The 16,812-nt window shown below is 39.6% G+C and overlaps 1 protein-coding gene across 2 annotated transcripts in view; it reads left to right on the forward strand.

The window, feature by feature from the left end:
- The window catches only part of Pip (heparan sulfate 2-O-sulfotransferase pipe), a 61,514-nt gene extending 47,335 nt beyond the window's left edge, over positions 1-14,179 (forward strand). For both annotated transcript variants that reach the window (XM_076441968.1, XM_076441967.1), the window contains exons 3-8: positions 2,834-2,907; positions 8,290-8,496; positions 8,692-8,771; positions 9,119-9,400; positions 9,870-10,024; positions 10,290-14,179. In XM_076441968.1, coding sequence (XP_076298083.1) covers positions 2,834-2,907; positions 8,290-8,496; positions 8,692-8,771; positions 9,119-9,400; positions 9,870-10,024; positions 10,290-10,492 — 1,001 coding nt within the window. In that variant the 3' untranslated portion in view covers positions 10,493-14,179. The remainder of the gene's footprint in view (positions 1-2,833; positions 2,908-8,289; positions 8,497-8,691; positions 8,772-9,118; positions 9,401-9,869; positions 10,025-10,289) is intronic.
- Positions 14,180-16,812: the final 2,633 nt, after the last annotated feature.

Below are 16,812 nucleotides of genomic sequence, written 5' to 3' on the forward strand. Positions count from 1 at the left end.
CTCAGCTGTTCGAGTTCGGCGAAGTAATCGACCGAATTTGTAAACACTTGCCGCGTGAAAAGTTCGTCTAACTCGCTGTTATTGTCGCGTGAGCCATCGCGTCTCCTTTCTTCCTTATGTCAAATCCGTTGCCCAACAATCGTTTCGGTGCGGTCCTATTCTCTCAATTCCAAAATTCCCGTTCCTCGTAAAAGTCCGAAACACTGTTAAAATCTGAATTTTCAAGCGTCGCACAGCTTTGTAATTTTACTTTTTACTTAGAGTTATAAGAGTCGGAAATTTTAATTAAAAAATGTAGAGTTAATAGTCTATTTCTCAATGGCAATTGTGATGTATTATAAACCTATGTAGACTCGCGGGTCACACAGCTGGCAGCAACTAGTGCCGTTAGCCTAAGCTTATCCCTAAACAGGGAGACATGTGCATCGATCCTGTAGTCTCTGTAGAGTAGTGTAGACTGTAGACGGTGGATTCATGTTGGGTAATACTATCGCTTGAACGATACCAACCATCTAAGATCTCATTAACTTTTCCGTTGTCCAACAAAAGTGGAACTGCAACATTACATAGGTATAAGCTTCTGACATATCGCCGCGCTGCGCCGGCCGCATTTGAAAATTGTCCAAGCCCAAAAAAGTAAATTTTACAGGAGGCGAGAAAAACGATTTAAAGCGGAACTATTTTGCTTTACACGGAGATTTTCTCATTTATAACAATACTCTTACGTATATGTTTCGCCGAAAGGAAAAGCAAGCAATTGCAAAGAATTCTTGAGGAAAAACGCTGTTCGCGTGTAAGTCAGAACCGATGAAAATGTCAATTAATTTGTTGATACAATGGTTTTCCTGGTAGGACAAAAGTGCATCGCTTTGGCATGGCGGGGAGATGAGGAACACAATGCGCACATAAATATGAAAGGAATCTCAGCGATGGTTCCGCGAGAGGTGGCTGAATTACCAGCGATCATTATGCACTTCCACGATATTGTGTCGAGCTTCGCTTGTCTAAGTGGTTAGGTTAGATTAGGTTAGGCAGTACACACAATCGCTCCTCGAAATTGCACGCCGCTAATCATTCCCCGTTCTGTCGAATCTATCCGATACAAAATACCCGTGTAGCACGTTTCTTAATGCTCCATATTCGTGTGTAACCGTGGCACAGGAATTCTTCCGATCATTACATCGAACGGTTAATTCAATTCCGTTAATTACCGCGGCGTTGTTGCAACAACAGCTGGCTAACGTTGCTTCGGGGATCGCGGGTGTCTTATTATAGCAACGGCTCGAGATAACCGATCGCATCGACAAGTTATCAAGATCGAGAGACGGTCCTGCTCGAAACCCCGGCTCTCTCGCGTAACGAGCTGTTCGCTTCTTCCGAACTGTAATTAGGCGAGTATTCGTTGCACGAAACGCGGAATATCGACAAACAGCCTGTGGCCATTACGGTGAACTGTTCCGAGAGCTGTTTTATGATTTAATTAGAGGCCTGGCCAATGCTCTTTTTATTTCACATGGTCACGAGGTGAATCCTTTCGATCTGCTTTCTCCTTCATTACGCGTCCGCGATCATCGTCGATTCAAGATTAACACTTTCTCCCGCTTCGAACCACGTGAAAATTGCACATTTCACGTCTTTTTTTTTTGCACGGCATCTAAACGACGCGACGCGTGCTATACTTCGTATTTCGACACCTTCTCTTTTTTTCCAGTGTTGGCTTTAACATCATTAAACGTGCGCGCTTCGAAGCGCGATCCTCGAAATTAGCATCTAAGATCAGAGGAAAAAATAAATGCGTAAATAACATTATATCGCTCTATGCTAATATTTTCTATACTTTTCAGGAAACAAAACATAATTTTTCAACGTGTCCATAAGCACTACCATCAACAAATTAATAATTTTATTTTACTTATATTGATAGAGAGTTCCATTATCAGATTAAACACTGTAATTTTATGTTGTATAAAGGAGGAATCGTTTGAGTTACGTGGTTGAATTTTTATGAAATTATATATGAAAACGCGCGGGAATTTACATAACTACCCACAGTCTAGACCTATGCAGATGATGGTACGGTTTGTGGGAGATAATTTCGGGTTTATAAATGCACGTGTCTCGATTAGAAGGTGAGACTTTCGAAACGGCTGTCTATGCTACGAAAATCTGTAGTTCACAGTTTTTAACGACCGAACGGATCACTGAGAAATGTGCATTTTCCTTAAGAGGAGAAAGGCATCGATGTAAATAGTAGCGAGATGATTCAAATTCTTCCTGGTGAATGTCGATTAATTTAAAGCTTCGCAGCAGGTGCTCGCAATTAGTACTTTCTACATCGATCTTTGATGGTTTCGTAATTCCACTGGACGGGCGTTTATAATATTCTTTCTATTAGTTGCACGCAAAACCATTTAGCTTCGGAGATGCGCGTTTTACCCCTCGGGAACATGTTCCTCGTCAGAGGATACAAAAACAGGCTATTTTAGATCGTCCATCTTAAAGCCATTCCGAGACGTTGAATCTGCTGCAAATTGTATCTATCAATCTCGGGAACTATCGACTGCGTCATATTTCACTTTTTAGAGATTGCACGCTTCCTGCCAGGAGAGCAAAAGGCTAAACTTCACCTTTTGTTCCCTAAACCGTGTAAAATTGTACACGGACGACTTTAATATTTTTATAACGCGTTTTCCTAAATTATTCTACGAAACTCGAAAAATCTTCAACACATCGATTGCGCTGTAGTTATGCACCAAAGTGTATGCTGTTTAATAATCATTATTACTCCCTGTCATTATAACGCTAACGAAAAGTTTCGTTTTTCCTGTTTCAGAAGCAGTCCAAACAGATTCTAGTCCCAGTGGAACTGTCCATTATCCAAACGGGCACCGCCTGTTCGCAGTGAAGGTATGCATTTCACAATTATGTGTAGAGGGAAATGGAAGGAACACAATTTTTAACTTTGGGACTTTGTTTGGACTATAGTTAGGAGGTAAACATACTAAAAGTCCCTACTTCGGTAGTGAAGGTCCTCTTTTTCGGTTTTCCGCTTATATCTCGGAAACTATGTGTCCTAGCGATAAGATCATTCTATACAAAATTAAAGCTGATAAAATGTGCCACGAGATTGATTTCATTCAGTTTTTCGCTATCTCGCATAGTTTCCTAGATATCCGCGCTCAAAGTTCACTAATTGTGCTGAAGAGTTAGCTAGTCAAATGAGGCTCGACTTTTTCACAATTCGTGAACTTTGAGCACGGATATCTCGGAAACTATGCGTAATAGCGAAAAATTGAATGATATCGGTCTTATGGCACATTTTGTCAGCTTTAATTTTGTTTAGAATGGTCTTATCGCTAGGACGCATAGTTTCCGAGATATAAGTGGAAAACCGAAAAAAGGGACCTTCACTACCGAAGTAGGGACTTTTAGTATGTTTACCTCCTAACTATAGTCCAAACAAAGTCCCAAAGTTAAAAATTGTGTTCCCTCCATTTCCCTCTACAACTCTTTCCGTTGACTGGACTATATTCCAAAAATTTCGCTAATTTTAAATTTCGATTTGTTGGTAAAACGGGACGAAGGAGGTTGAAAAAATGCGAAAAGCACGGGGGGGGGGGGGTCCGGGTGTAATCGCGTCCGGAGATCTGCGGTACTAGTTTTATAGATCGAGTTACCGTGTATATGTATAAGTTTCCGATCTTGATATGAGATGCACGCAGTATGCACAGAACGTTCCCAAGAAAATCGAGGCCATTCCCGGTTGTGCCTGAACCGTGTTGCTGGAGAACAAACGCTTCCCGAACACTGAAGCTCGAAGCATTTGTCTGCTTGACTGACCGGCCAACGCGACGCGACGGTTTCTTCGAGTATCCTTGCTACTTATTCCACGGATACTGTGGGACTAGATATCGGGGACTCTTATCAATAGCAAAGCATCCGTTTCTCTATTTCCGAGAATTCTTGCGCTGCGAATACAATCCACGCATTACAAAATATATCCGGAGCATTCCAATTTCAAATATTTCTACAGGATGGGCCAAATCAACCAATCAAACGGGAATTTTCTTCGGCCGCTCGGTCCGTGTTTACATGTCCTTTTCTACGTTCGACGCGGTCGACGCGGCCACAAAAAAATAGTGCTCGGTCACGATCTACGTCACAGCACAGAACCGAGAATCGGCTTTTATTGTTAGATTGGAATTTTACTGTACTATTCTTGCGTGTAAAATGGAGCATTTATAGTAATATTTCAATGCAGCTCTCTTCAATATATTCGCGCGCTGCATCAATTGTATGCGTGACCTTAATGTTAGAAAATCTGTGATGGAATGATAATCGTGCGTGAAACGGTCGCGTGTGAAGTTCAGTTATCCGACGCAATCTCTTGATGCACAGAAATGCCGTTGAAATGTGGTTGCATCCTAATGACCGGCGCGGCGTGCGGCGCGGCGCGGCGACGAGGAACCGACGCAAATAGAGCAGACAGTAGTTTGAAGAAAGAATATTGATATTGGTCTAGTAATGATCGTGTTCGGTCTGTTTGACTTCGGTGTGAACACGGTTCGACGATATTACGGTAATCATTTCTATTAACCTTCATTCTTTCCACTGTACTTTCCGCTATAAAATGTACGTAACGTCTCGCACTAAATGCTATTGCTATAGAATCGCGACGGAAATACGCAGAAATAAAGCAAACGTAAGAACGAACTGTAAAAACAGAAAATGTAATTACCTAGAATAGCGGATTCCTCACCGTTTCAATGACCTTGAAACATGTTATGTATTCGGGTCATCATTCTGAACAATCTTTCCTATTCATGTTACCGCCGGACGACCTTGAATTGCTAGAGTTTTGCGGGGGAAACTGTGTTCGGATCACTCCCCCTGACAACAAAAATTCGTTCAAAATGGTTATACAAAACTTAGGGTAATGGTACCAGGCAACGGATATTTAACAACTTGCAAGTTTTTTTATTGATTTGAAGGCATTTTCTGTCATTTATTTTGCATTATATGCGATAAACGATTGATCATCAACTTTCTTACTGTATCGATAAATTTTTCTGGACGATTTTGTTAGAAAGTTTGTTAAAAATTTTGGTCTTATTTACCGGACACGCGAAGTTCCTGATAAAAAATTAATCGATTAATTTTCCCGATGCCGTAGCACAGTAAAATCGTTGTTTCATTATCCTCTGGCGTATCACAGTTTCTTAGCATTGTCTATATCTTAAACGAAAATTAATAAAGCGGATTAAACTTCGGTAGTAAGATGTGTAAAAGTAAAGACATCTTTCCTTAATGTGTGTCGATACAACGTGCTGATATGGGCAATTATGAAAGCGCTTGATAATTCCGTGCTCCATAGTGGTCGCAAAACTTGGAAAACTCTGATCCGATGTCGACCACGTGACCGCCGCCGTTACAGTAATAACACCGAAAGCAAAAAGGAAGAAGATCAACGGACACGAGTCAAGATTGAAGACTAAAACGCGAGAGGAATGGGAACGCGGAGAAACGAGCGGAGAAACGAGCGGAGAAATCACGTAGGAACACGATCGTGAGATACTGAATGGCTACGAGCCATTGAAGAATTGAAGCAAAACGCTGTGACGGGGCAGGATGATGGGGCCGATAAGACCCCATAAGACCCGCAAGAAGCGCAGTCGCCTGCGGTGTGATCGTGGTCGACAGAAAAAGAGTGAAATCCGAGGTCCAATTGTCCGAGTCACAGTCGCGCGTCCGTTACCGGGACCGGGCGACCTTCTTCGTGGTCCACCCGTTACATACATATGTTACGCGCGCGCACCTGAGAAACGGTAAAATGTGGATCCGAGTCACCGACGACGAGCCATCGTGTACGACGCGAAACAACGAACAAGAACAATTGCCAGCCACGAATCACCGTAGGAACGAACAACCACACGGAATATCAATCTCCATCGAACTCGTTAATGACTTTTAACTGTCCGACCGATCTCGGTCAATTACGGTACGAGCAACGGGTCAACCAGTCGACTATCCCCCATGTTAGCAGTGCACTGCTCAAGGTTACCCATTTCTTCTTTCGTATTAACAGTTTTGTTTTATCTTTCACCAGGGGAGGAGGCATCTCACATTCCTTCGAATAGTTGAAAAATAATACTGCAATTCAATTGGAATGTATTTAAATTAGCACAACTCTGTGTTCTGAACCGGGCTGTCCTCGCGGAGGGTCGAGTGCAACCTCGTTCAAAAGGAATTAGGCCTATCAGTTGTATCATAATCAATCTATGTATGTTCGGAATAACGTTCACGGTCGAGATGTTCAAGCGGTTAATGGTTAGACTAAAAGCCAGTAATCTACTTGGCGGTTTCACGCACCTTGGCTACCGTGACGTGACGTTTCGCCCGCGTTATACTGGATCTCTCGTGGTTCTTGCGTTGCTGCCGGCTGCCGGCTGCCGCGCGCGTACTGCTTTTTCTGTCTACTTTGTACAAAATTGATTCAACGAGGTTACAGTTAATTGATGCAAGAAAACCAATTCCCCGAAGCACCAGTGAAAATTGCATAAGTCGCGGTAATCCAAATCACGCTCCAAGTGTTCATTAATGAGATAACTGTAATTGTATGAAAAAGAAAAAGAGCACTTAATTGCACCGGACGCCGCGCCGTTTAGGAAGTAGACTGTGGAAGAAGGAGTACCGAAGTTTCTTGAACGGTAATTTCGAGGTTCTGTTATCACCCCGTAAAGAGCAAATTCTGCCGCGTCTAGTCCTCTTTCGTCGCACAATTATCCTTTAAAAATAGGCTGTGAATGAATTGCTGGAATTAACACCGTTACGCAGCTATTTCTCTTGTGTTTATTTACATGTTTGATTCGAGTCGGTATTCTCGTCGGTGTGTATTCGATACTTTGGCAAAATCTGTAGTTCGTGCGCTCAGGGTTAAGTAATAGTTCAAACAAAAAGAAACTATAAAAATTACACCTTCAAAAATGAATTTTAACATTGCTAATTTATATGTTTGGTTCAGTTTTCCTTCGTTCAAATAGTATGTACTGTTATACTAACTAATGAGTAATTCTATATATGTACATATTTATTAAGAATATACAATAATAATGATTTGGTAACTGCAGGATTATGTATCAATAAAGTTAAAAACTTTTGATCCATCGCGCCACGCCGAGGCGGAGCTCAAAGTCACATTTTCGTGACAGCGCTGCCGGCGAAGAGTGGAAAACGGGGGTGTATAATACTGTGTAGAATACTGCGCGGGCATTGATCTCGGTATACTTGAAGGTCATCTGTGAGGCGAACTCTGTTTTATAAGAATACATTCCTGTCTTTGATATTCGTTATATGTAAAATAGCAGCGAATGTTTATTAGATTTGAGCATGATTCGCGGCTCGCACGATCCTGTGACTGGTTTTACGGTTATCAGGAGGCGAGAGCAGGGCTACATGGCAGATCTCTCTCTCTCTCTCTCTCTCTCTCTCTCTCTCTCTCTCGTAATGTTCGGTATTAGATAGATAACCGCGAAGCAAATTACGTCGCGATCCTTTAATACCGTGGGTAGTAAGCAGAAAGACGGACTGGAAGTCCGCGGGAAGAATCCGACGAAGAAAGACGGTTAGGAAGAGGGCGGGAGAATCCGTAATCGAGGAGGAAGCGTGCAAACGCGTGTAGTAATAATGCAATAATGTAACGTACTTGTGGTGTAATGGCCAAGCCTCGAGACGTGGACAGGAAGAAGAAGAAGAAGAAGAAGAAGAAGATCGGTTAGATTCCGTTGAGCACTCTGCGCCGTGTGATAACCACTTAACGTGTGCATCTGAAATATCCCGTGCTTCGATACGTGCGAAAGTCGCGGCAAGAAATTATTCCTTCCGAAAGGAACGGGTCGTCCTACGAGAACGAAATATTCTCAAGGTTCCTTTCGCATTTCAAAATTCATTCCCTCTTCTATCGCCGATCTCCGGCAATAAGTATTTCGTTAAACAAATCAATCATCTACTTTTAATTATATTGTAATATTCGTATACATCGTAAAACTGACAAGGAAATCCCGGTGACCGATACACGCAGATTTCCTTAAAAGGGATGATGGCTAAGTTGATTTGAAGTAATTTGAGGAGTTGCTAACGCCCTCCCCGATTGGTCCCTATTTTCCGTGAATAACTCCTTAACAAACCCACGGAGAAAATTTCCGCAACGGAAATGATCTCGGGAACCACCTCTGTTAAAGAAGTACAACATTTTTGATCCTGTATAATAATCTCTTAATGAACTGATTTCAGTACAAAGAACCGGAAGTACTCGACATAGATGCGTTGAACAACACGAAAAGAGCAGGCAAGGGTGTTCTGTTCTTCAATCGTGTACCAAAGGTGGGCTCGCAGACGTTTATGGAACTGTTGAGGAGGCTGTCGATGAGGAATGGCTTCTCTTTTAATAGAGATCGCGTGCAGAGAGTCGAGACGATACGTCTTGCACCAATTGAACAGGTATTGCCAATATTCGGAAACTATTATACTATATATATTCCAAGTTATTAAATAAAGATTTGAGCGCTTACATCCAAGTCTCTTTTCACATGAATGCGAGATTTATCGAAAATATTTATCAAAATATACGCGGAAGAAGTGAACATATGACACTATGTGGGTGTATCGTTACTAAAAACTGTTTTCGCTGTTTAGCTCCAACTCGCCACAATGGTCAGCAGTTACTCGGAGCCATCCGTGTACATAAAGCACGTGTGTTTCACCAACTTCACCGAGTGAGTTTCCTGAAATTGGACATACACATAGCTTGCTGTTAAATCAGAATTCCACTTGCGTTTCCTATCTACCGGGTGTAACTTGTATAACTGTGCATGCAAATTTTAATCATCGAAACCGTAAAATAAATCATGATGCAAGGGGTTAACACCTCGATCCCATGATTGATCATTCGAAAAAATAGAAATGCTAGATTCATCCGAGAGTCTTCGGGGAATCGTAGCAGCGCAGCGTTTTGTTTGTGCTCTTAAAAAGTAGTAAAAAAGAAAAAGAAGAAAATAACCCGGAACAGCATTATGGTCTGAAGCCGGCGGCGCATCTGATCCTTGACGTTTTTTCTGTTCAGGTTCAACCTTCCGCAGCCAATTTACATCAATATAGTCCGAGATCCTGTTGAAAGAGTGATATCCTGGTATTATTACGTGCGAGCGCCTTGGTATTACGTCGAGAGAAAGCAAATATTTCCAGACCTGCCCCTGCCAGATCCCAATTGGCTGAAGAAGGACTTCGAGTCCTGTGTACTTAAGGCGGACCGTGAATGCAGATATCTGGAGGGCGAAATCCACGAGGGGATCGGCGATCACCGCAGACAAACGCTCTTCTTCTGCGGGCACAGCGAGAGGTGCACGTAGGTATTTCCGAAGTGGAATTTCCTGTGTATGCTTTTGCCACGATGCCTGCGCCAAGTTTCGGTATGAAAAGTAAACGCTTCTGCGCTGCGGAGTGATTCAGCTAACTGTGCCACCTAAATTATATGTAAACAATCGTGTAAACAAATATATCAAGAGTGGCGTGCAATGTTCTAATTAGTTTTTTCTCTGTTTTGAGTTTCTTTATTGCGAAGGGAAAATTTTTGTTTGGTACTTGAAGAGAGATACGTACAGTGGGTAACGAAAGTATTCGAACGCCCTTTAGTATAAAATTACTATGTTAAACGACCTGATTTTTTATAATCAATTAGAAGCATTGGTTTACGAAATGATGATTTACGAGGCTACATGCAAAAAAATAAAAAAGGCATTTTCTAGAACTTTTTTTACTAATTTCATCGAATATACATATATAAATTGATTGTTTGTTTTCTCTCTTCTCCGTAGTCCTTTCAACACCGTGGGTGCCCTGGAACGAGCGAAATTGGCGGTGGAGAAACATTATGCCGTGGTCGGTGTACTCGAAGACTTGAATACCACTCTCACAGTATTGGAAAATTACATACCTCGATTTTTTCGCGGAGCCACTGACGTTTATTACGGTAATTTTTCTGTTCCCCGATTGTTCATTTGTGGTTGTGAATTTGTAACTCGTTATATCGTATCGCGATAAATAGATGGTTTACGGCATGAATATTATTTTATCCGTTCTATCTGTATGACGTTTTGTTTGATAGTTTTGAAAGTGTTCCTTGCGTAACCAGAAATTTTAGCCTTTCTCCTATGTTATCCAGTAGATTTGGACGAGAAGATTTCCGTCTGTGAAGGGTGTATAACAGAATTTAATGTAGCCTAAACTGATTTCAGACGGAGTGAACTCGTTCACGAAAATCAACCGAAACTTCTTCAAGCCTTCCGTCAGCGAGGAAGTGAAGGACATGGTGCGTAGCAATTTCACGAGGGAGATCGAATTCTATCAATTCTGCAAGCAACGATTGTACAAACAGCTGAGAGCGTTGAAACTACCGAAAAATGAAAATGCACAACTTTCTGGAGGCAATAGCTTATAATGTCGTTCTAGAAATTGAATAAACATGATGATGAAGAAGGAAAGTACTTCTGTGTATATCGTCTACTCCGAGAAAATTGAAGGTGCGGCTGTAGGAAATTCACAACTTGAAGGGAAGTTCGAAGAGAAGAGATAGAGAGAATATACTTGGTCGCGCTTGAAGAAAATAGTAATACATAGCGAGAGAAGACGTCGATGGAGCGGGAGAGATTTACAAATGATCGTTGCCTTTGAAGAAAACTCATGTGATGCAAGATGGACGTCGCGTCGACCGATCAACAAGAGAAATCAATCTATGTTAGAGCAAACTAGTATTCCGATAAGCAATATTCGTCGTGATTTGTAAGAGTGAGTGATCGGATCGGATCGGATCGGAACCTGAATGGGACACTCGTAGGCGAGTGCCCGTTTTTATTTTGTGATTGTTTATCCTATATTTTATCGTGTAACTTAAGAAAAGACAGTGATGTAATTCGTTGAAAATGACGAGACTCGTGTGGCTATTTGCAAGCGGACGCGAGACACATTAGTCGTACTTTATTTCTACATATATGTTGTATGTATAAGTAAAGTTACGATTTCTACGCGAGTGCTTTAGAGCGTTTTATCTTTTCTGGATTAATTTTTGTCGCGGCGATTCGAGAATCCTTTCAAGACTGATCGAAGAGACATACACTGTTCTTATCGAAGGGTACTTATAAAGATATAACAGCAACGAGAGCGAAACGCACAGGGTAATCATAGGATATACTGCTTTCCGGGCAACTCTGCCGCCTTTTTTATCAGCGTAAAGCGTTTTTTAATGTCCAATTGTTTCACTCTTTTCGTAATAAACCGCTGCCATTTCAAACTGTACGAGTTTTTCTTCATTCACCTCGCAACAGTGAATCGCACTGGCACAGAGGCAGAGACGCACCCTATATTATTTTAACGAAAACGTACGACGAAAAGACTCGATCGAAGATTCATCAGAGGATATGTTTTCGTTAAAATAACAGGGCGCGTCTAAACTTCTGTTACGCACTGTATATAATATGCATATGTATATCACAATACTGATATCTGTTATATGTAGACAGCGCGGATTTTATGCATTAGTGAAAAAATGTTATTCCTTTTCTTTGACTTATTTTTACATGTAGTATCACCCCCCCCCCCCCCTGCCCAGTGTATATACAAATATTATTTAACCAATGTATATATACGTATATTCCAGCGTGTTCATCTTTGCATTTACGGACTCGCATTGACTATTGTTAAATAACATTGTTGGGTTTATTACAGACCAAATTCTGTACGAGCAGATATCAGTGTGAACATGAACAATTTCTAGATGTCTTTTTGTGGGAATTACTTGTCGAGCGGATTTTTCCCGTGTAATTGTCTGTCCGAGTGTGTACATATTTCTTGTACGCAATTCTCACGTATGATCTTGACACGTACACTCTTGTCATAGAGCCGGATATATCGAGAACGGCAGACTGCATTATAAATAAAGATACAGTTTTAAAGAGTCAGATGTCCGCGCAATGCAAAACAATGGGCAACACGGTATACGAGGTGAGGTGTTCCCCTTTTAGCGCAGTGAAAAACCTTCTAAAAATACACAAGGAATCTTGGCCTATCGAAAAGAACAGTCCAGTTATTTGCAGCCGTCTCTTCAGCCCCCAATGAAAAATTAATTAGCACTTTCCTATTCTTTGTATCTAACGAAAACAGAGAGTACACGTTATCGAGTTTATAATGTCGTTACATAAATTTTTTGCCGAATAAACGCGATCGCTTGAACATATAGATTATTGCTTGTATCACCGCTATTTTCAATCCAGACATTTTTAATACGAGCAAAACTTCATTGATACCGTGCACGATTTATGGAATCGACGTGTACATCGATCTATCGGCCCAACCGATAACCTTAAGGTCTAATGTGACCTCAGATTGCCGTGTCACAACTGCAGATAGCAATTACCGAATTACTTATAATTATACTTATGAAAAATACGAACGTTCGCGATCGATTGAAACACCGACTTACACCACATTCGTTACATCGTGTTCAATTTCCATAAAAATCATTCGAAAATAAAATAGCCCGCTAAAGAAAACAATTGACAGTTTCATGAGCAACTACCACGCTGTCTTTTAAAAAATATAAATATACCATATGTACGTTAACGATAACGCGAATTCAATCTCCATCGAATAACAGTGGAGACAAACAGAGAGTTGACAGCTCATCCAGTTCACAATTTTCAACGTTCTTTTCATCGGTTTCCGATGCACAAATCGGACACAACGGAGAACAACGACTTTGCGAAAAAAAAACTTTTCCCTGCGTTCACGCAGAAACCGTACACACAAACAAACAATGAACTTTGTAAATATACTCTCGACACGTGCAATTATCATACCATGACCTTCGACCGATTGTAAAAAAATCAAACACGACGATTACTTTATATCGTTACCGTCCTCTATGCGACATTCGTTTCTGAAATTCGATGATACACTTTTCTTCAGAATTTTTTCTTTTTTCAACAAGTTGTTTATTATTTGAAGTTACGATACGGCTTTATACGAAATAACACTAAAAGTAACAAATAGACTGCAGTTCTTTATTGTATTGATAACAAGAAATTAAATTGAATGTTGTCACTTCCCTTAATGATTTTAATACAGGAGAAATGATATATTGATGATATCTGTACAATTGTTCAAATAGTTCAACAACTTTGAATTACATCTGCTCAATTTTTAAAATAAATGCATAAAGATCCGCAATCTAGAATTAATGACATGTCACTCGAAAATGAAAAAATTTCATTTCGTTAATTAAAAACAATTTGATCATACAGTTCCTTGTATCTTGTTGCACAGTTTAAAATAAAAAAATTCCTTCTTACGATAAAATTAAAGAAAGAGCGGCGTGTATTGAATTAAATGGAAAATTCGTCTCGTTTGAATAAAAATCGAAAGTTAAGTAGCAAATAATATTTATATTTTTCTCTGTAATATTTACAATAAAATAAGCCGCGTAACGACGATTCAATCAAATCAAATGAGTTACAACAATTGCGTAAAAGTATATTCGTTGGACTTGGAAAAAAGATTAACGCTAAACCTATCGAGCACTAAAAGCGATCCAAATGTGTTCTACCTTATAACAAATGACAGGGCTCTATTTATTTAGATTTTCTGCAATTCACAAAAAATCCCGATATCTGCTTGGACAAAGAAGTTTATCGAATCAATTTCCATGTAAGCAACTTCATAATTTCAATAATTCCATGATGAAAAATATAAAAACCGGTCGTTTGACCGGCAGTGGTAGGTTTAGCGTTAAAGAGTAACATTGGACACTTCGGCTTCCGTAACGAAATTAACATGTTCTTGGATTCGATGATCAACCGTTCGTAGAATTTTCAATAACTTGATCGTTCCAACACGTGGAAGAATATAGTTTTTTCATCGTTAATTAAAATAGAAATCTAGTTTGTTTCATAGGTATATATGTACACAGTAACCGTAGAAAGCTTCCATATCGTCTGAATAATACCTGTGTTTCTATAATATAAATATATTCGGCTTCAATAATGGTGGTTGCAATGTGTCCAGTAACAATGAAAGTAAGCAATGAATGATTCACGGTGAACGCTTAGGAGGATACATTTCGATAGGAAGGAACACCTTAACAACTATCTGGCACTAGGTTGGAAGCATTAATACTAGACTGCGGATTTTATACATTTATGAGAAAAATGGATAGGTGCAATTTAAAACGGTATAAACCGATTCAAAAGATTCTCAACACTGTCGCGTCATATTAAAATTATTCACGAGGAAGATAAACGTTTACTTAGCTCCTGTACGTTGCGATCGATGCACAAAAATTTGATTTCGCGTAAAGATCCACAGTCTATCTATTACTCTTTCATTCCGTTACAGAGTGTCCCAAAAATGATTCCTGATCCCTGATTCCTGAAAGTGATCCCTGAGCTGATTTCGAGTAACTTTTTCCTGTGCAAAAGTGTTCTCCGCGGCTTTGTTAAGGAGTTATTAACGAAAAACACGGATATGCCTCTGATTGGTCCTCGTTTTTCGTTATCAAGTTCTTAAGGAAGCCGCGGAAGAAAGGAAGAAAGCTATTTAAAATGACCTCAGGAGTCACCGTTTCCAAGGAAATGCTACAATTTTGGCACACCTTCTACGTGAACAGTGCAACGACCGCTGACGCTGCTGTGGCGTCATTCGAAATTCAACGATTAACACAGTTTTACTTGATTTTTCAATTTACTTATTCTCATTAGATACACTTCTTCCTCCTTACTTTCCGAAGACGCACAATTACCGGATTTATCCACGTAAACAGTAAACGTGTTATTTTGTAAAATTTGTTCGGTATTAATTACAAATTAATTTTCAAAACAGTCGGTCATTTTCGTTTAAGAACAGTTCGATAAAAACGAAAGTTTATACATAATATAGTACCTAAAGTAAATTAAAATAATCTCATAATACGTATCTACAAAAACAGATATGTAAACGCAATAGCACGCGAGAGAGAGAGATACCAGTTGTTTTCGTTTGATATAAATGTGAAACTTCTGAAAATATAAAAACACTTTTATTACGATCTAACAATAAGTAATAATAGTTTACATTGTTCAGCTAAATATAGGTATCTTCGATGGAGGAGATGCACGCGCGCGCATGTAAAAAACGCTATAAAATATATCTGCGACGTATGTATGTTTACAGTGGGGATAGAAGAAAATTTCGTTGTTGTAAAGGGAACGAGATTCGGAAAAATGTAAGAAAGTCGTTTTCGAGACACACTTTTTACCACCAGTACTGAGACCATGCTTGCACGCTTTGTTACAAGGATTCATACTGTGGGAGGAACGTATTTTCGATCGAGATTGAGACCAGAGTCACCGGATTAACCATAAGACGCGTATCCCCACTCTACTACCTTCCCCTTTTACATCACGTGACGTGTTTCATTTCCGTCGATAGGGGGTAACTCTTTCTCCTTAATTCGTGCTCCCCATCTGGCGCCTCTCATTGAGACTTCAATTACTCCTAAACATGCTGTAATCTCATAAATTGTCACCGAATTTCAGAATTTGAAAACGCCGTGCCAGTTAACCCCGAGAAAACTGATTGTAAATTCTCCTAAACGAGCAAACCAATTTTCTTTTTATCATTTTAACCCCTTGCCGTAGTTTAACGAGTCAGACTCGTCGTGAAGATTCCATGTGTAATTTTCAGTGGTGGACAATTTTTAGAAGCCTTAAATAATCCATATTCAGGCATTCAAATAAATGTAGCTTCTTTACTCTTCTACGACATTTTTCAGAATAAAAAGACGCCCTAATCGCTGCAACTGTAAAGAAAATGGTACAGCAAGGGGTTAGTGTATAGGGCGTTTCAAATGTAGCGGACTCGTTGAAAACACAGATATATCAATTTGTCAGACGAACACGGTTCCACGTATAGTTGTAAACAATAAATAAATTCACGACAAAACTACAAAACATGATGTAAAACCATACAAATCTATGTTATAAGAAAAAGCTCCTCCTTTCTGTGCAGAGGATAGTATTCACTTGAGAAAACGTTCCTGAATACTGTGTTCATAGTTAATACTTTTAGGTACATGAAAATAGCTCGTAACAGCTCCTACTAGCTGCAACAAAACTATAAGGCACTCGTCAAGATAAACGGATGAACATTGCTCGGTAAGAAGAACGTTAATAATGTTACATAATTAAAGGTGCACCTCGAAAATGAATGACAGTAGTTGAAACAAGAAAACCATGCTTTATACCGAAAAGAATGTTAGAGATTTTATAACAAATATAAGTTAGAGATTATTTATATAAAACGTACATTCATGAAAACATTACTTGCCTTATAGCATTGTCACGGCTAAAAATAAGTATTTTTACATTTATTCGTTTTATTATTATCATTTTTCTAGCTGTCAATTACAGATTAATGTTAAATAATGTTTCTCAAAATTTGCAATCATACTATACATATAGGAAAGATCAATTCTTCTTTATAACATAGATTTGCATGATTTTATACAGTATCTTACAATTTCATCGCAAATTTATCAAATTGACTTTATGGTGTATCACGTACAATCAGATCGTAGCATAACTATAGCAAGACAGGAAGTATGTATGTAAGGCGAGCGTCCTCACACACAAGTGCGTAAAATAATTTTCATTTCAAACATACGTGTCAGTGACCAGATTTGTTAAACGTCAATCGACATTATCAACGTCAACGGTATTCATTTTTTGCTCT

This window comes from Lasioglossum baleicum, chromosome 17, assembly GCF_051020765.1.
Source record: "Lasioglossum baleicum chromosome 17, iyLasBale1, whole genome shotgun sequence".
In the NCBI taxonomy this organism is placed as follows: Eukaryota; Metazoa; Arthropoda; class Insecta; order Hymenoptera; family Halictidae; genus Lasioglossum; species Lasioglossum baleicum.